General features: G+C 34.4%; 2 protein-coding genes and 1 pseudogene across 4 annotated transcripts; 2 read left to right on the forward strand and 1 right to left on the reverse strand.

Moving 5' to 3' along the window:
- Positions 1-170: 170 nt before the first annotated feature.
- On the forward strand, positions 171-3358 carry LOC140822122 (uncharacterized). Of its 2 annotated transcripts, none has more exons than XM_073182862.1 (5): positions 171-326; positions 917-1534; positions 1934-2273; positions 2675-2756; positions 3024-3358. In XM_073182862.1, exons 2-5 carry the CDS (start codon positions 982-984, stop codon positions 3228-3230), a joined length of 1182 nt encoding a protein of 393 aa, XP_073038963.1. In that variant the 5' UTR covers positions 171-326; positions 917-981; the 3' UTR covers positions 3231-3358. The 2 variants fall into 2 exon arrangements, with proteins under 2 accessions (XP_073038963.1, XP_073038964.1); XM_073182863.1 differs by lacking the exon at positions 171-326 and adding an exon at positions 580-712.
- Positions 3359-7120: 3762 nt separating this feature from the next.
- On the forward strand, positions 7121-8473 carry LOC140822118 (mitogen-activated protein kinase kinase kinase 20-like; annotated as a pseudogene).
- Positions 8474-11954: 3481 nt separating this feature from the next.
- Positions 11955-18655, reverse strand: LOC140822149 (nicotinate phosphoribosyltransferase 2-like). Of its 2 annotated transcripts, XM_073182899.1 has the most exons (15): positions 18362-18655; positions 17863-18010; positions 17489-17608; positions 17205-17339; positions 17057-17118; positions 16422-16497; positions 15741-15842; positions 15013-15129; positions 14414-14472; positions 14010-14184; positions 13802-13936; positions 13632-13730; positions 13315-13423; positions 12385-12497; positions 11955-12283 (listed from the first exon to the last, which is right to left on the reverse strand). In XM_073182899.1, exons 1-15 carry the CDS (start codon positions 18529-18531, stop codon positions 12206-12208), a joined length of 1698 nt encoding a protein of 565 aa, XP_073039000.1. In that variant the 5' UTR covers positions 18532-18655; the 3' UTR covers positions 11955-12205. The 2 variants fall into 2 exon arrangements, with proteins under 2 accessions (XP_073039000.1, XP_073039001.1); XM_073182900.1 differs by lacking the exon at positions 15741-15842.
- Positions 18656-20559: the final 1904 nt, after the last annotated feature.

Below are 20559 nucleotides of genomic sequence, written 5' to 3' on the forward strand. Positions count from 1 at the left end.
TTTTTATTTATTTTTCATGTCTCCTAGGTTCTTGCCTCAGTACTTCGTCGGCACATACAGTTATTTTTTTCTTTATCGTATTCAACTCTGTGCTTCACAAGCGAACAGTAGGCACAGTTTTCCATTAATTAAAATATTCTCTTTCCAGATACATTCTCTCTCTCACTGTTTAGTCCATCCTGCAAACTCTCTCTCTCGATTACTCACTGTTTAGTCCATCCTGCAAACTGCAAAGGGTTGAACAAGAAGTCGTCGAAAAGTTAAAGGAGCAAAAAAGTGCTGAAAGCATGCCTTTGCTGGATTTTCTTGCTTCATTTTCCGTGAAAGTGAGGATTGTGAAAGCCCTTTTCTTGTTACTGCTTTTTTTTCTCTCATTTTCTGGTCCCATGAGTGTGTGTCGTGTGTGCGAAGCAGGAAAAGTAAACCATGTTACTGGAAGGGACGATAATCTAGCTATTTCGACAACGAAAGGCAGAGTCTTTTTTAAGTTTAATATCACATTGTGTTCTTGTTAAAAGAATTTCAATTCTTTGAAGCTTAACGTTGATGTGATCCACCTTTGCAGCTGGTGTATTTGTGCTTCTCAAGTATATCTGCTGTCCTCCAGCCCCAAACTCATAAACTATTATGCTCCAAGAAATTGATCATTATGAAATGTTTTACAAATTTACAGATATAGATGTCCGTTGCCTGCTATCCAGTTACATATCCTGTAAGAATCTGTGTGTGTGTGGTGACCAGAAGATAGAGTCGATATATATAGTTTAGAACTAAGTGAAAATTGCCTCTTGTTGTTAATGATTTTTGCTAGATATCCATAGAGTCGGTAGATAGATGTCCGTAGCTAGAATTGGAATTTTGTATTCTCGAAGCATTTAGGTGATGCCTTCTAACTGTTAGTGAAATTATGTATTAGGATATATTTTGCTTGAAATTGTGAAGTGAAGCAATGTGGACTACATTTGATCTCAACTGAAAGTCATGAAGAATCAACAGTCATTTAGGAACTCAGGTGCCTATACGAGCCCTGGAACGCCAGATTATGGTGATGGTAATGTGGGAGTAACACTTAAAAGCTGGCATTCAGAGCGAATACCATTGCCAACAAATAGTAACCGGAGTCATATTAGTGCTGCTGCTTTGATGCCCTTTAATAGTGGGCGTGCTTTGCCTTCGAAATGGGATGATGCTGAGAGATGGATCACGAGCCCAATTTCCGGTAATGCTTCTTGCAAGACCTCATTAGCGCAGTCTCAAAGGCGACAAAAATCGAAGAGTGGGCCTCAGGATCTTGGGTACTTCTCGAACTATTCTCCCATTGTGCCCGTGCTTGAAGGTGGGAATGTGAGGAATTACACAGCAAATTCGCCGCTCACAACTGGAGTGTTGGTCCCAGATGGGTTCCATGTTCACTATAATCGTGGGATTTTCGAAAAATCAAATTCTTTGTATGCAGAAAGTAGTATGACTTGGAATAGTAGCGTGCCTGGATTGTCAGATTTGCTTAGTGAAACTTCAGTGCCAAGCTCTCAAGGTATATATGGAGTTGTTCTTTTCATTAGTTTTGTGACTTCTATACATATTGTACTTCTCATGCATTTACTTAATTCTCATGTCTTTTGATTGTTATCTAGGCTTGCCGCTTATCAATTGCCAGTTTCAGTGTTTGAGGTTTTTCTATAATTTAAAAACCTGGGTAGGTTCTCTGCTCTAAATGTATATAATGAGCCCCATTCTTAATTTTTTATTTTGTTTGTTCACAATAAATCAAATCTCCCTAAATTGGAGTCGAACCTTAACTATCCTCAATAGCCAAACCTACCATTTAATATCTGTTTAGTGTGCGAAATGAATTAATTGATTTTGCTTCCCCAGCACTTAAGGTTGGTTAATACTACTTGATAACTAATTTTTTTGTTGAATCGAACAACAGATTATAAACTTGACAGCACCAAGGGCGAAGAAGCATTGGTTTCGCGAACTGTTTCACGGAGGGATATGGCAACTCAAATGAGCCCAGAGGGAAGTTCTCATTCATCTTCCAAGGGGCGGTTGTCGTTCTCTGCCTTAACTTCTGGAATCTCTACTTTCTTGATTCCGGACAGGAGTACTCCTGCAGCTAAAGATGAAATCAGGGATGTTCAGGTGGACAAAGGCACGACTACATTGAGGCACTCAAAAAAACAAGTAATGAGAAAATTGAAATACTCGACCAATGTTGACGACTTGCCTTTGCCTTGGAGTATCACAGAGGCGTCAAGAAACACATCGAGGTATGCTTTGTTTGTTGGTGAATAAAATGAAGGTAAAAAGTATTTCCCGCCAATGTTGGTCAGCAATAACTGGTCATAGACATGGTAATGGAAGTATTAGTTAAATTCTAATAGAATATATAATGAAAGCTGCAATGATGTATTTTTCGGATCTTAATTTTCAAAAAAAAAAAGTTCAGATGTTTGCAATTATTGACAAATACAACAAAATATCAGTTTGTTTCTGTCACAACTCAAAAGGGCCTCCCTAAGTTGAAAGTCGACGATTATCTTTCACTTTATGGTTGCTCATGATTCTTTTGACGTTTCACATATTCAACAATAAGTATTATGAAATGTTACAAAAGAGAATCACTTCCTTAAAAATTTGTAATTAGTATATATCTGTGGTGTTTATCCAGATTGCAAAGAGAGGAAGCCAAGATCACAGCTTGGGAGAACTTGCAGAAGGCAAAAGCGGAGGCAGCTATTCAGAAACTCGAGGTATTGTGTAACCACCTGGTTGTTACTCAAACACAATATCTTTGTTTGTACTACTGCATCAAAAAGATGCAAAAACTGGTGATTTTACAGGCCACTTGTATCAACTCATGTATGTGCAGTTTTAATACCATAACTTTCGTGATGACATAGTCGTACTGTTTGTTACATGCATTCATCACTTGTGGTATACATAACCTATCTATTCAGAGCAGAAAAATAAATGGGGCCATTTATGGGATATTTACTCCATTTTCCTTTTCTTTTCAGATGAATCTTGAAAAGAAGAGATCAAAATCGATGGACAAAATCTTTGACAAACTCAGAGCTGCACAGATGAAAGCTCAAGCTATGAGACATTTACCCTCAGAAAATAATGCAACACGAGCTACTCACAGGTCGCGTAAAGGGATTTCCTTGGTTAAATATTTTGAGACGTGCTCTTTTTGCCATCACTGTGTCTGCCGTGAAAGCTAGTTTGATCTTGCGTTCATCTATCGATGTACTTTTAAGTGTGAGATTATATATACTCTTCCTTCCAGCATAACAGTATGTAAATTTTGTCTCTGTTGTGGTTTCAATTTTATCTTAAATTCGCTGGTCAAGCAATCTTGACAAAATGGATACAAACTAAACTAAAGCTGCAGTATTTTGTTTCTAAAGTGCTTATGGACTCAAAAACCTGAAAAGGATGTGAGCTATATTGCAATTGATTTTGCACATTTTGCATAAATAAACGATAATGCGAACATGTTATATATTTTATTATTATTAAATAATTGAGTCGAATTTCATATGAAGTTTCTTAAAATATGAAACAAAAAACGAAAAGGGCTTGTTTCCAATTTCTATCTTTTGGTTAAAATCGTTTAATTTGATTAATAGGTGCGGATAGATAATTTAGCGGACAATATTTTGAAGTTAAAAAATTAGCCCAGCCGCCGCAGCTCGTTGTCGTGGAGGAGAGGTCAAATAATAAATAGTAAATGTCGAATTATTTGACAGAATTATTTATTCTGACTTCAATTATTTGAAATAATTTATGACAAAAAAAAAATGCCATAATTTGTCCAGGTTCAAGCTACTTTAAAGAAACCCCCGTAAGCTTCTTTTATTGGGTCCAACTTTTAATCGAATATCGTGATTGAATTGTTAAAGTGACAGACTGCGGGGATTAATTCAACGAAAGGGGCGGCGGTGTGATATAGTCAGTTTGGTTCATGTTATTTCTCAAGCATCATTCGTTAACTAATTAACCAACTTTGTTATTCCCTAGCTATCCTCCTTTCTTTTCCTTAATTTATTACATAAATTTATATTATTAGTATTAGCTAATATAATTTATTAGGTACAAAATGATATTTCAAATGTCAATATCTTTTATGCGAAGAAATATAATCACGTTAGAATATTAAACGTACGGTTAAAAATCGCAAAGTTATGACCGACCTTTTGTTACATCTAAAACATGAAGAACGTGCAAACATGTGAATGAAACATACAAATATTATCACTATCTCTATCTGGACGGTTGAATGACCCATCCGCTCTAAATTCAATTCACCCACTCCTTTTTTTTTCTTCTTATTATTGTTACCCATTTCAAATTTATAATTTATGGATTTTCATACACTAATATGCCTGATTACTATTCATAGATTCAAATACACAACAAGGAGCCCTAAGTGATGTCTGAGTCGGTAGAATAGGTGAACATTTGATCATTGATCATGAGTTTTGTTCTCCTAATAGCAAGATTTTCTCAGACCAACATGTCGGTTCACTTGAGTAACGTGATTTGCAAGCTGCTCTATTAGCACGAGGGTTTACGCATGTTCTCACGTTATTAAAAAAAATATTCACAAGGAACTTGAATATCTCAAATGGAGATGTCGAATTCAAATTTATACAAAGGAATCAGTTCATTAATAAACCCATTTTCTCCCTAAGTTTCATGGGGATAGCATCAGCATGTTGTCAACATAACGAGACAATATTTAATGATGACTTGAATTTTACAAAGTGAGATAGTCCCCAAGACATGGATAGGTTTCCCATGTGGTGCGTTCTTTGGTTGGTGTAACATGCAGTATTCAGCTATGCTTAAGATACTGTTTCTCCATTAGTTAAATATTTTTTAAATAACCTAAGGAAAAATATAATTTAATTCTCTAGTTTCTTCACAAGGCCATTTGGGGCAACAATTTCAGTTGTTATTTTTGGAAGAATTTATTAATGAAAAATTTACGGAAAAAATTTCAAACTCACAAAATATATTAAACTACACACTTTCATAAAATTTTATGCACTGAATTATGTTTTTCTTCACAGATTAAGAGACTTGTTTATAGAATTTCTTTGAAAACAATCCAAAAATAAATGGCAAAAACTTGTATGAGACGGTCTCACAGATCGAAATTGTGAGACAGATCTCTTATTTGGATTATCCATGAAAAAATATAATTTTTTATGCTAAGAGTATTACTTTTTATTGTGAATATGTGTAAGATTAACCGGTCTCACAGATTAGTATCCGTGAGACGGTCTCACATGAGACCTACTCAAAATAAATATATTATCACATACTTATGTCGAAAAACCAATATATAGCCTCATGTTGTGATACTTTTTGATAAGTTGGTTCCGAGATGTTGGATTTTGTCTCCGCCATCTATTTTATTAAAATAATAATATAATAGTTGGGATTTTTTTAAAATTTTTATTTGGTGATGATCACAATCAATCTTATGCACGGGTGAGATACATCAAATTTAGCACAGACAGCCTTCAATTGTCCAATATATACGAGTTTTATACTATTTTTTTGTGAACCCCAATAATCCAATAATTTATCATTTTGACACTTTGCTAAACCAAGCATGTGGAAAGACGTGGTGATATACAAATCTGTTAGAAGATGAAGAACGGAATTGAAATGAAAATGAAATCCTTCATTATTTTGTAAAAATATTTACAAATATCTTATAATATTCTGATGAAATCGATATTACTTAAAATTCTCATAAGAAATGACAGGTCAACTTTAGTTCCCCAGAAATTATGAAGTCAACACAACATAGATATGCTTTAAATTCCGATTAATAGATAAGGGGTTTTTAGAGGTCAACAATTCCAGAATTTGGACTGAAATTAGCCACCGCCGTCAGAGGGTAGATTAGATGGTGAATTTTTCAAGTCAAAATAAATATATTAACTAGAGAGCTTTGCCACCGATCCTCATAATTTGGACCATATTTCGAAAATAAGGATGTGTGAAGGAATCAAGTTGCGTGTCCCAATGGTTGACTGCTAATTTTATGCATGCAAGTTATGGATATACCCAATATTAATTCTATTACGTAGGAAGATCCTCCAGAGGCCACGATTATAAATTTTTGTTCGCAAAGCAAATTGAAAGGCCTTCCGTCCACTAAATTGTTGATTGATTGAGTATCATGTGAGACTTCTTACGGATCTCAATATGTGAGACGGGTCAACCCTACTTATATTCACAATAAAAAATAGTACTCTTAGCATAAAAAATAATATTTTTTCGTGGATGACCCAATTAAGAAATCAGTCTCACAAATACGACCCGTGAGATCGTCTCACACAAATTTTTTGTCTTGTTGATTTTGTAAATGGATGAACTCAAGATGTTTAATATAAAATCATTTTTTATATTAAAATATAATGAATTTTAGAATCACCAACCACGCGAAGAATACGCCATTTGCCCATATTCCAAACCTAATCTTAGTATAAAAAGATAAGTATGAAAGTCGTTCTAATTGACTTCCCTTTTAACTCATCTCGTACATATAATATTGGTTCATATCAAAATTCAAATTTAACATTATCGCTTAAATGCACACGAGCTCTAGCAATTTTAAAGAAAAATCTTGGGAGACTCGATTTGAACAAATCCATTCAAATTAAAAGTCAAGTTTTAATTATAACATAACTTTCTAATGTGAACCCTGACCACACCAAATACGAACCCACAATCGCACTGACTTTGACTTTAATTGGATAATGGATTTTGCCATATATTTACTTAAATCATAACATTTATTTTTTACACAATATAAAATTATATCTCTAAATTATAAAAAATATGCTAATCAATCAAATATAGCAGAAAAATCAAATCATATCATATTTAACAACTATTTTAAGATTTTTCATAATCTTTATAGAGATAAAAATAAATAAAATAAGATCTTTATAGAGATTCTTAACAATGGTCAACCATACAAACCACGTTTCCTAAACTAGGGTCCGCTATTTAGGGTTCCCGCGAAGTATCCTTCACGACCACGTGCTTTTTATTTTTAAAGTTTATACAAATCAACTCCAAAATTCTCTTATATAAATACAACAGAAGTCATAAATTTCTCAAACTCGAGACCACTTCTCTTGCTTCTCCCCTTTTTTCCATAGTTTAAAGAAATTTAAGTTCTTGATTGAGAATTGAGGAATGGACATGGATTGGGTTCGCGGTGAGAAATTGGGTCATGGAAGCTTCGCCATGGTGAATTTAGCAGTGCCCAGAAGCCAGAGTTCTTCTCAGACCCCTCCGCTGATGGCGGTGAAATCATGTGGGGTTTCGCATTCTTCTTCACTGATGAACGAGAAGTTGATTTTAGATGATCTTAAAGATTGCCCACAAATTATCAGTTGTTTCGGAGGATGTTTTTCGTGTGAAAATGGCGAGAGATTGTATAATCTGATGTTGGAGTACGCTCCCGGCGGCACGTTGGCTGATAAAATGAACAACTCCGATAATCATAGGCTGCCGGAATCCGAAGTTGTGGGATACACCAAAGCTTTGCTGAGAGGTCTTCACTATATTCACAAGTTTGGTTATGTTCACTGTGATTTAAAGCTTCAGAACATTCTCTTATGCCGGAACGGCGGAGTAAAGATTGCAGATTTTGGTCTATCGAAGCGGGCCGGGAAAGGGAGTTCTCCTGGTTGCGAATTCAGAGGTACGCCGATGTACATGTCGCCGGAGACTGTCACAGGCGGAGAACAGGGGGCCCTGCGGATGTGTGGGCACTGGGGTGTGTCGTCGCGGAGATGTTGACAGGAAATCCGGTGTGGCGGTGTTCCAACCTGGCGGAGGTGCTCATGAAAATCGGCGACGGCGAAGAGGTGCCAGAGATTCCCGGAAGATTATCGGAAGAAGGAAAAGATTTTCTTGGAAAATGCTTCGTGAAGGATCCAAGCAAAAGATGGACGGCTGAGATGCTCCTAGATCACCCATTCGTCTCCGACGATCAATATTTTGATGATCTAGCTGCTCCGTTTAAAGACAGGCAAGAGTATAAAATGACCGTCTCACCATCTCCAAGATGCCCATTCGATTTCCCTGATTGGGAATCACCTACGACGTGTTCAACTACATCTCTCCCCACCCCTGAATATTCTCCTCAACCGGCCCTTTACTTCTCCGATTCGACAAGTATGCAGTCACCATCCAGCCCTTCGGACCGGATGCGGGAGCTAATGAGCCATCAAAGTCCCTATTGGTCTGTCTCGGATGATTGGATCACCATCCGGTGATGGAACGCACAATTGTTCCATTTATATTAGACTTCATACAAGGGCTTCTTTCTCTTGGAAATAAGCCACAGATTGTATTCATTGTACAGAACTAAAAGAAGATTTATACAACATTAATTTCAATGTTCTCCCTATATCAACTATTTTGGTACTCTGTTTTCTAAGCTCATACTTCGATATTTCTTCAACACATGCATAATTTATTTCGACAATCGCAACATAAGCTAGATATTTCTTTCTTTTTTTTACTTTTATTAAATGGGGTTCTTCAGCAAAATATGAATGGAGTAAATTGTGTTTTATTTGTATAAATATTTAATCCATGAATTCGTTGCTTCAAAATTCGAATCATCCGTATATATCTCATGTCTGTTGGGATATTATAGTAGTAGTTTTCTTTGGGAATAGGAGAGTATGTATGGTGGCGGTGGATGTGTTAGGCAGCAGTTTTGATAATTAGGACCATTGGGCACAGCCCTAGTTTTGTGATTTGCCAAGAATCCGGCCTTTCTGCTGCAATGTCTCAACTTGCAACCACCTTTAAATTCAGGATCAAATTCGCGCATAACAAAGTAAAATAAATCCCAAATTCACATCCCAAGTACAACCTACAATGCCCACCAATTCGGGAAATTGAGAAAAAACCTAGTCAACAGATTGTGAGTTAGGCGAGTCAACTAGCTTTTTTTTTAATATATACATACCCTAGCTGAGACCGAACCCAAAATAATACTGGTCATGTCATGTCATGTCTTGCATGAGTCCAAGTTATGTTTTATAAATCAAATAATATACATTTCACAATCCAAGGTAGGGGACAGCGATATTATATTATAAAAGCAATCTGCCTGTTGGTAATATTGAATTTAATTGGACCAAAAGAATAAATAGTAGTAATGCATAAACCACGAGTACATGTTACAAGTTGTGGTAGGGATGTACTATTAAGCAAGTTGGTATATGCCACTAATTTAGCACTTGCAATTGGGATATGGATTCTAGATACACCCCAATCTCCCTGAATCAGACATTCTTTTTAAACAACTTGGAACTTTTGGAAAAGTTTTTAGGTAATCTGCTCAGAATTTATTGGACAAAACTCTAAAATATCTTAATTATACTCATGTTACCGTTTTTGTTTTTGTTTTTGTTTTTGTTTTTGTTTTATAATCAAAATATATGTTTGTGTACAGTGTACTGCATGTGTAGTATTTATTGGTATTCAGAAAGCCGTTAAATTTATAGTCAGAAAACTTAACATAATTCAGATTGCAAAGTACATTTGTACAAATAATTCAAATATATTTATAACGGCATGCTAAATGAATTTTCGAGAAAACATGTTTTTTTTTATTTTCGATTTTGTAGACATAGACATCCAAACCATCGATAATGAATAACCGACAGACTAGTCAACTTCTTTTTGTTGCAAATGTTATTGTTCTTGCATGTTATGCATGTAGACAAACATCTTAATCTATTTATTAAAATGATTGGTAATATACATACATATATATATATATATATATATATATATTTATCATCAATTTCAAATATATTATTTATGAATAATAGTTTTTAAATATTTTTAAGTTTCAGCCTCCTATAATTTATATATATTTTTAAATGTAACGCACTCAAATATTTATATTTATGTAATATTACGAAAAGAATGACATATTTAACCAAAATATCTACTACATCCATCCCCAAATGAACTAGTTTTTCTTTTTTTCATTTTTTCCCACTTGAAATTGCAAACATGCACGTTAATACGAGACACAGATCTAACATCAGCCTAATTTATTGTTCAAATTTATAATCTTTCATGTAAGGCATTCTGTTACTCCTAATTAATTATTTAATAACATATTCTGCTCAATAAATTCAAATAAATAAATTTGGGCTTCGACAACCTATACAATGTAGTCAAAGAAGTTTGGCCCAATAAACATATAATTTTCAAGCTCCTTAAAATATTTTATAAGATGTATTGAAACTTAAAAAATGTCTTATGTAATATTTTGATGGGTTCGTTCTAGTTCAAATATTGAATTCAGGACTTAGATTGATATGAGATTTGATAGTCTAGACGATACTTGAAACTTTTGGGTTGGATATACTAGGAAAAATGGATATAAGAGATATAGTATAAAAATATAAATTATAACAATAAAATTTGACAAGATAAAAAGGATAAAATAGATTTTTTTTTTTAAAAGAACATAAAGACTTAGAATATATAAATAAAAAAACCAAATTTTTTTTAAAATATTAGAATAAAATATAAATATATTATATATATATATATCTATATATATATATATATATATATATATATATATATATTTATAGAAAATGGATTGTGACACTTTTAACACACCAAAAGAGAGAAACAAAAGACCAAAAAATAAATGAAATAAAAAACCCAAAAAGGAAATTAAAGAATTAAAATATTAAAAAACAAATAAATTATTTTTTTTAAAAAAATTGATTGTTATGTAGTGTTCTACAGAACTCATGATGTGAGATTCCTCCCAGAGCAAAGATTTAGGAGTGTCAATTTAGATGGTTCGGATCGATTGATGTATGATAGTATTTAAAAAATGTTTGACCCGAATCCGAACCAACCTGAAAACTTTAAATTCCAACCCGACTAACTTGAATAAACCCGATAAACCCAACTCAACTTGATTTTATAATAATAATAAAATTTAATTTAAACATATAATAACAAAATCTCTTATATTCTAATTGTAGAAAATTAAAATTATATTTAATAAATAAAAAAACAGTTTAAAAAATAAAAAATACACAAAATAATATTAAATGGTGAAAATTTAAGATACAAATATATAATAAGTTTTTTTCCAAATAAACAATATATAAAAATGTAAGTAATAATTATTAATCATATATATATTTTTTAAAAAAAACTAAAATTTTTGTGTCAAGCCGGTTGACTTGAAAAACCCGAATCCGATTACTTTTTTCAGGTCAGATACCTAGTCGTGTTATCGGGTCGGGTCAGATTTTGATACTTATAAGAGGATCCATTCCCAAAACCTGTATGCTATAAATTTTTAAAATATATTCAAATCTTTAATGTGGGCCAAAAACATTTTTTGAGAAACTATAGTTATACATTAGATTAATGTTTGTATGAAAATGAATTTCATCAAATTTTTAAAGTTCATTAACTTTTTTAATAACTTTAAAATTTTGCAGAATTTTTGAAGTGAAGGTTGAATATCTTTTAACTTTTATAACTTTAAAAATCTATTTTCAATATAAATAAACTTCTATCATATTGATTTGTATAATAATAAACGTATAACAACTTTATTATTTTGATTTTCTGAGCATTGTATAGTAAATTATTAAATAAATATATTATTTAAATTTGATTTGTTATCCAAATGCCTCGTGTATATGATCTGCTCTAAAATAAATGAAATTGTCGTCGATCCGTTTCTATTATTTCTTGATTCTCCCAACATGCCTTTGCATTAGTAAAAGGACAAATTCGAAATTCTGATGAAATAATGTTACATATATTTAGAATTTGTTGAAATCTATTGAGAACAACACACAGATTCAATGAGGTTTTATTTTTGACGAAGTAGTACGTGAGCCTAAAGCTAGGAGTGGTGCATTAGAGGGAGTTTTTTACCCATCAAATACAAACATTGGACAAGTGAAGAGGATGGAGCTAGTTAATTGGTGTAAACGTGCATCTCACGTACTTTATGCTAGTATATATATAATCTTGAATTAATTTAACAAGAATGTAAAACACAAGTGACCAGGCTTTTCTGGTCGCAAACTGGAATATTGATAAGTTCGACAAGCACTTAATTTTCTACTACTAATCCTTGCCAAATTTACTGCAACTCTCCAACTGGAGCTTCATTGAGCCACAAAGAATGAATGAAGTCATATAACTTTGCACTTACACTAACCTGCTCATACAAAATGCTATAAACCAGTAAAAAAGCATGAAACAGAAACGACGATATCTAATTTTCCGATGAGAGTAACATGTGTGATTCCAGGTTGTTACCTTGTAAGGTGTCGGATTCAATCTTCGCATGTGGTCTGGTCGCATCTGTTCCAGTTGTTTCATACACTGTTCTCTAATTTGTTTGATTGGTAGCAACTCTTCTCTATCTTTTCCTGAATATTTGTTTCCACACAGAAACCGATCATATTATATACATCATGACAAATGGACAGATTGGGTTAGGTTTCTTCGTGAAACAACTTTAGTTTATGCCAAACACCATGGCCAAGAGGGACAGAGAAGAGACAGACTAATGGATCTATTTTCCAGTGTCCGTTTTCCAGCCCAAAACTATCATTTATGCATCGTGTACACATTAAAGTGACCGGCAGATTAGTGCAACTTGGAATTGAAAAGCTGCAGAAATGAAATTACGAAGGACTCTCTATTTCTAGTAAATCTTGTGCCTATGCCCGTAAGGAAATGCAACTTCATAAAGGCCATGAATGATTCACGACTAGGACAATATTAGGTCTAGTACTAGAGCCGATGAGAGAAGCATGCCAACAATGCAAGACGACCATTATCAGGGATTCTAGAAATCTCTCCAAGTCTCTGTTCCCCTTCCTCCGTCGTTCGTTTTTTCCTGGAGCCTACCCAGCTCGATTTTGGAAAATTACCTGATACAACTTAGCGGATAATAACACTCACAGAAAGCACAGATTTTCAACTTCACGCATGGTGAATTCCCTTGGAATTGCCTTTTGTGATATGTTGTTGGGCAAATAAACTAGAATTACTTGATGTTCATGAATTTATTTTTTCTCAAATAGCACTAGGCCGTCTCTGTCAACACATGCGTCCATGAATATTTAATGAACTAAAGTTGCAATGATGGAATGAAATTGCCATGCACGTGCAAAAGCAGGGCAACTCCATTGAGATGAGAGTGTTGTAGCAGATGTAAATCAACAAACTAGAAAATCTTACCTGATCTGCCAGGCCAAAAGCACTTCATTAGCTCCTCTACACGCTGTGGAACAACATATGCTCTCTTGGATTCAGTAAATGGATGGCGACATAAAATTCGTTCACCCACCTGCATATCGAAAAGGATAAATCTATAATCCAACTTCTTTCAGGATAACTGACACAACTCCAAACAGATTTTTCTATTTTTTTTCACCAAACTACTTTTTACAACAGTTACCAGAACTAATATTACTAATATTGTTAAACATTGACAAGAAATATAGGGAGTAACCATAATTTTCAAAAGAAAAGGTGGAAATTTTGAAGAATAATACCTTTGGAGGCGGTTCATTTTCCCTTGTCATAATGTCGACAAGAGGGTAACCTTCTTTCCCATACAATCTGTAGCATCGTTTTTTGCATGGGATGGAGACCTGAAACCAGAGGATTGCGAAAAATTGTCCACAATAAAAGCATCACAAAATATCACATGAACCAATCAAACCTTTGAAATGTCTTCCGAAATTTTGATGCGAGGCTGGTTGTTTATTTCAACCAGCTTGAAAACAACACCAAGAGCAGGTTGAGCATAGCAAGTAACCAAATGAGTGCCAATTCCAAATAAATCAACTTCGTGACCCTGTGGAAAAGAGAAATATTGGAAAAGCGAAATATATAAAAGCTCTAAAAAATTTATTGTCGGTCTCCATCACCTGTTTGTTTAAAGCATCTATAGTTTCTTCATTAAGATCATTACTGGCTGTGATTGTAACTTTTCCAAAATTTGGCACTCTTAATTCCTTCTCGATGGCCTGAAAGATCAATCTAGATTCACGAGAAAGGTAGGCAAGATCACCAGAATCCAATCGGATACCTAGTGCCTTGTATCTACAAAAAAAAATTAAAAATGAAGGTATTAAAATGAAAACAGATCCATGGCCTGATAAGCCCGGCAATATTAGCTTTGGGGGACTCCAACGAAATATTATCATTGAGCTGTCCTGATCGGTCTGTCATCAAGGTGAACCCAAATGGAGACACTAAATGCTAGTTCATTATACATGACTGCAGTCACACAGTTAAAATACAGGAAAAAGGATTAGCCTCTTGGACGTACCCCAAATCATTTAGAGCAAGAGCAACTGCACAAAAATTAGGAATACCGCTTTTCATAACCTGTTCAAAACATCGAATTGCTCAAAATAAACATCAATGTATTTGCAATGCAGAGAGAAAAAAGTGAAATGGAGATGGAAATTGCATGTTCCAATAAAAAGATCCGAAATTTACATAACACGATAAAAACCTCAAGGAGAAAGAACAAAAATACAACGGATATAGGAGGATTCCAAGAAAAACTGGTATTGATTATCGAATTTTCGAGTCCCTTTATCTCGTGATGTTCAATTTTGATTAAAATGTTTGCCACTAGATTTGTTCGGCAGAGGTCCCATATAATACATCCGTTGGGTGGCCTTGAGTTGATGTTAAGTCAAATACAGCAGAGTGACCATCATAACTCGTAAGAACTTCTGTAATAGTTGTAAAACAGATTTTCTTGCAACTTATTCATATGATAGAATCGTATTTTTTTATGAAATTAATACATAAATCAAACATTTAGCAAGAATTGGGTGGTCCTAGTAAAATGCAAGCTCCTAAAACAAAAAATTAATGCAACAGGCAAATAGCCTGAATGGTTGTGGAGATACTTACATCATATGTGTCGACGAGGGCCACAAAGTTTTTGGGAAAGGCAAGCGCATACGAGGTGAAAGCAGCTAACTCACTTCGATTTGTTTCAAAAAAAATTCCACCTAATATATGTGACCGCTGTACAAAGAAAACTCAAATCAGTGAACATAATAACTCAGCCTATAACCGATCCTCCACAGCTTGAGCTGTTAACTGAATTAATTGAATTGAGTAACAAGACAGTGTTATGGCCCCTCCGATACGTAAAAGCCTGATGGATTTTTCAACAGTGAAACCTTGGAGGATACCTAAACTAAAATTCTGATTCCGTCCCCAAAATAAGTTATGGCATAATAAGCAACATTTGTACATGATAATTGTAACAACATTTCGAGACCAATTTTTCAAGATTTTTAACTCTCGCAATTCCAGCTGAGTAAATCAATCCCCAGGTGGCTGAAGCTGTATTGTATCAGCTTCATGCATGGTCAGAGAATTTACTTTCACGCCGTGCCATACAATATTGATGGTAAGAGTCAAAGTGTCACTTTGAGTGTGTTCATTATGAGCTTAATTGCACAGAGGGTACAAATATTTAAAATCGTTTGGTGAAGATGGAAAGGTCAGTGGATCTATGAGTTTTTTCATATTAACAAAATGCAGAGAGGTAAAGACATGGACGCAGATTCAATATTGAGTAAAGAAAAAATAAAGCATATATCAAAGAAATAAGGAGAAATCCACTGCACCTTTAGTTTATTTAACCACGCTTGCGCTAAACTAACGAAATCCTGACATACATTTGAGCCATCGTAGCTATGGAGTGATTTCTTGGAGATATCATCAGAACTCTGCCGTTACGTGATTCAGTCAAATGACAGATGAAATTGTGCTAGGAGCATATCAACACATTGCAAGAACTCTGAACTAAGGTTAACACCATTACCGTGTCATGTGTGTAGAACAGGAAGTGAATACAGAGCCAAAACCAGTTTAAATAGCCATAATAGACTTGCTACCAATATTTGAGGTGTAGATGAGGGTTCACAGAAAATGCATTTGCATGAGAAGGTCTTTTAAAAAATGGTTTAAAAAGCATTTTCTTTAAGTCAACAAAATGTAAGTAAATTATTTTCTCTATTATATTCGAATATTAAAGCAATTTCTACTTTTATTATTCAAAAAAATTAATGTATGCTTTCTGTATCGAAATTGATTCTAAATGCACATGGCTCGGAGAAGAGTGAATTGTTAGAACGTGAGTGACACATAATACGATAAAACAAAGCTGCTCTTCCAAATAATGACTATGATGCTTAATATATTGCACAGCCAAAGGAAAAATTGTTCCCATATGGTCATTAATATGGATTTAATTGTTTCCAGCCAAAACATGAACATTTAAGATGAGTATTTTATGCAGGAATTACCAAAAAGGAGCTGACAAAGGCATGGGAAAGTGTTCCTCTGAGTGGGATTCCATATAATTTTCCAGCAGTAACATTGCTGTTAGAATGCAAGAGCAAAAGTAGATTAGCAAGGTTAACGAGTTCCAGATTTTTTTTAAAGAAAAAAGGCTAAAAGGAGATGTGTTGATCAGTTTAACTAATTAGTTCATGACTACTGCATTTTCTGCCTTAAGTTGATGAGAAGGATAGGTACATACTCCACATTTATGCAGTGAGTTTCGAATGGCTGGCCATTGAAGACTATTCAGTAGTAGATGATTCAAACTTAATCATTATGTTTCTGTGGTGCATTGTTATTTGACGTATTCAGTAATTTTATCTCGAGTCCAAGGTCAAGATGAAAACTTATTCCATAGAGTGAATGATAACTTTTACCAAATATTTTTAACAGACAGCAAATTATAATGAATAAGAACAAATCACTAGATAGCATCAGATGTTCTGGTTGATATGTCATGTTGATTTTCACAAACATAATTAGCTTGAACATAAAAACAACAAGTATAACTAAGAGCCTCGGTGCAGGTTTCATTAATAGGTATAATACGCACAATGCTAATAATGGAAATATGAATCAATGTTTTAGTAAAAATCACCTTGTGGCATCAAATCCGCCCATGTAGCAATATTTTGATGCTCCTACGCCACCATCAGGACCCTACATGAATGTGAGAACTACTAGCATTCCACACTATGACAAAGATCAGCACTTTGAAATGAAACAATTTGGACAATTAATGAAACCTGTGCCCGTCGCAGGCCATATTCAATGAGAAGTTTGGATTTCCCGGCAACAAAACGATGCCTTGCAGCATTTGTAGCAACTAAAGATGCATAGTTTATAAGATTTACAAGCGCGGTTTCGAGCAGTTGAACGACCTTAGAAGGTGAAGGTAATAGATTAGCTAGAAAATTAGGAAAAAACCAAACTTGAGAAGATGCTGATTAATGCGATACTAGAATGAATCACAATGTAAATCGAATTTTCACTGAATAAGATTATGTAAAAATAATTGCCTAAAACTTACAGCAACAGGCCCTTCGATCCTCACCAACGGTATTTTTGGAAAAACAACAAATCCTTCCGAAATAGCATATAGCTCCACATCAGAACAATCTATGTTTCGAAGGTAATCAAAGAATCCAACCTAAAGCAAAACAATGAAAGTCAGACACATCTATACGATAGAGATCATTAAGGAATCTGAGTTTGAATTATAAATCTCATTTCCTAACTAAAGGTCAGAGTTTTAGAGAAAGTAAACAGTGATGGAACAGAAGATTCGTTACAACTAAAACTACATGATGCTACTATACAAAGGAACTTTATGTTGAAGAATCAACATAACATAATGTTACCAAATAGTTAAAACCCAGAGATAAATTCAAGAAAATCGTATACCTCACACGATGGAGGCAAGGATGATCGGATAAAAGAAATGTCATCCTCTGTAAATCTAAAGTTAGCAATTAACTTTATGCACTCTTCTAGGCCAGCAAAAACTGTATATTCACCGCCGAAAGGGTTTCTTCGGAAATACAGGTCAAACCTGAAGAAAAGAATTGATACGAATGAGAACACTTTGAACACAAAAGAGAGCAAAATTTTGATCTTTTTTTTGGGGTTCTTTTCTATCGTGCAAACTCTTCCTCAAGAGGTGTTTTTTTGCGATTTAGTAAATATGAAAGATAAAATTACGAGAGTCTAAATTCAAGATGACAAAAACATATATATGATCAACCTTCACCTAAGCATGTACTAAAAACAATTCATTCAAATCTGCTGGTTCTTGCACGTCAAATCTCACATTTAGTTTTTACAAGAATAAAGTTTCCATCTGAAGTTCACATTAGTCCGTCTCGATAAAATGAATTAGTCAATAGCAGAAGAAGAGTATTACACAGCACGTTCCTGGTGTTTGCCGGCTTTCCAGTAAGCGTAGGCCATGGTGAACTGATATAGATCCGTCAACAGAGGCGTCACCATTGGATTGGACGGCCAGTCGACGCCGCCTGCACGCTTGTTTTCCTTCTTCGATCCATTCGCCACAGACACAGCCGCCGCCGCCATTTGTTGTTACTATCAAGAATAATCCAAAATAATCGAGTATATATATATGCTTTCGACCGTTATAATCGAAGGGTTGTTGAATAACTGAACGAAAATTTCATTCAATCATCAAAACATATATATACAGAGAGACTGTTAGAAATACGAGGAACAACACGAACCGTGCACGTCATAACCATTTATACTCTTTAGTTACAAAAGAGAACTTTGACACGTTCGTTGTTCGAATAGAGAGAATATTTGAATGTGTGAGTCATTATAATGTGCGAGTAATTCTTTTTATTATTATTTTTTTGTGTGAGTCCATTGTACTAGTACCACTGCTAAGATCTGTAAGTTAGTACGTTAACCCCGAGATTATCTGCCCCGTGCAAACCGAACCATAACATTGCGGACTGTAATATGATCTGTTATGTATATTGAAACGTCCATTTTTAATTAAACACAACCAACTATATTTGAAAATCAAATGAAATAGTTTAAAACATAAAAACGTCAATCGTTTGCATATCCTAACTTAGCAAAATTGCTAAAATTAACATCTCAAAAACCACTCATGATCATAATAAAAGTTTGTAAAAATATTCTTAACATACCCCTAAAAAAAGACATAAATCATAACTAGTGCAGAAAATTAGCGATGCTCCTCGGGTTATGTGCACCTTCAGCCCAGCAAAGTCAATCATCAAGACCTCCATTATCAATATTATCATAATCACATGCATCAATCACATCTAGTGAGTCTAAAAACTCAGCAAACAATAATTTTGATAACAAATAGTACATATACAGATCACATGCAACAATGAAAATACTTTTACGTAAAATAACATTTCCATGATCATACATAAACTTAAACAAATATTTTCATATTATCGTAAACATATTCATATTTATCATAAATATATTTTTATTCATCATATTCATATACGTATTCATTTTTGTTGAATTCATATCATTAATTGTGATTTTCATATTTGTATTCGTATTGGGGCGATTGATCCATCTACATGGAACCACAGTACTGAGCGACGGGGACATTAGCGACATTTTCACCCGTCAACTGAGCATTGGCCTACGTTGTTAACATATTATTGTATCATCATATCAGTCACAATTACTTCACTTCCTTCAACATTTCGTATTTTCATCCCTTATAAAAATTAAACATGCATATAACGTTTTTCTTTTAAACCAAGCATGCAACATATCTTTTAACGTTATCGTTCGTCATAAAATTCCATAAACATGTAAAATAATCATATTAACATATAAAGCAGCATTCAGGACACTGCCATGACAATTACTATTTTTTAGGTGTAAAATTATCGTTTAGCCCCTAGACGTAAAAATCCTCGAATTTGACTTTTTATTAATTCCATTGATCTAGAATATCCCAACTAATTATTTAAGCTTAAATTAAATTTACCACATTTTTATTTAGCATAAATTCTAGACTTTTCAATTATTCCTTAATTATTCATTTTTAATACGTTTTAATCACGAATTAATTCAAACTTTAATATAAAATTTCGAAATTAAAAAACTTAAGACTTTATATATTAAATTACCCCTCGTGAACCATGACTGACCCACGTGAGTCACGTTTCAAATTAAAACCAAGAAGAAAACCCAAATTCTCGAACCCAAGCACTACCTTCTAACCAACTTTGTTTTTTATCGAGCCAACTTCAAACCAGCCCTCCCCTGAACCCTCGTGAACCCTTAGCACCCCTAGGACCTGACCCCAAGCTCGAACCGAAGGCACAACATCAGATGCAAGCTCTCGATCGAGACTCCTCATTGACAAGGACTCTCAAATCGCGCCTAGGACTCTAGCCGATGGACCAGCCCCTGAACCAGACCCTTGTGAACCCTCTTAAGACCCTAGTGACTCGACCTAGCCCAGCCCAAAGCCCCCTGTCCGAGCCTACCAACCTTGTGCGTTGCTGCACCCATGCGCGACTTCCCTCGATGCTTCTTGGGTGGAGTGTTGTATCGTGTTCATGTGCAGCGTGTTGTGTGTGT

Source organism: Primulina eburnea, unplaced genomic scaffold (assembly GCF_022965805.1).
Source record: "Primulina eburnea isolate SZY01 unplaced genomic scaffold, ASM2296580v1 ctg739_ERROPOS11973397, whole genome shotgun sequence".
NCBI classification, from domain to species: domain Eukaryota; kingdom Viridiplantae; phylum Streptophyta; class Magnoliopsida; order Lamiales; family Gesneriaceae; genus Primulina; species Primulina eburnea.

Bases quoted from the DNA above. Each gene is read 5' to 3' on its own strand.
- LOC140822122 (XM_073182862.1), top strand. From the start codon at position 982: ATGAAGAATCAACAGTCATTTAGGAACTCAGGTGCCTATACGAGCCCT. The intron at 1,535-1,933 runs GTATATATGGAG...ATCGAACAACAG, and splicing joins TTCAGTGCCAAGCTCTCAAG to ATTATAAACTTGACAGCACC. The intron at 2,274-2,674 runs GTATGCTTTGTT...GTGTTTATCCAG, and splicing joins GCGTCAAGAAACACATCGAG to ATTGCAAAGAGAGGAAGCCA.
- LOC140822149 (XM_073182899.1), bottom strand. From the start codon at position 18,531: ATGGCGGCGGCGGCTGTGTCTGTGGCGAATGGATCGAAGAAGGAAAAC. The intron at 12,498-13,314 runs GTAAGATTTTCT...ACAAATATTCAG, and splicing joins CTTTTGGCCTGGCAGATCAG to GAAAAGATAGAGAAGAGTTG. The intron at 12,284-12,384 runs GTAACAACCTGG...TTGTATGAGCAG, and splicing joins TGAATCCGACACCTTACAAG to GTTAGTGTAAGTGCAAAGTT.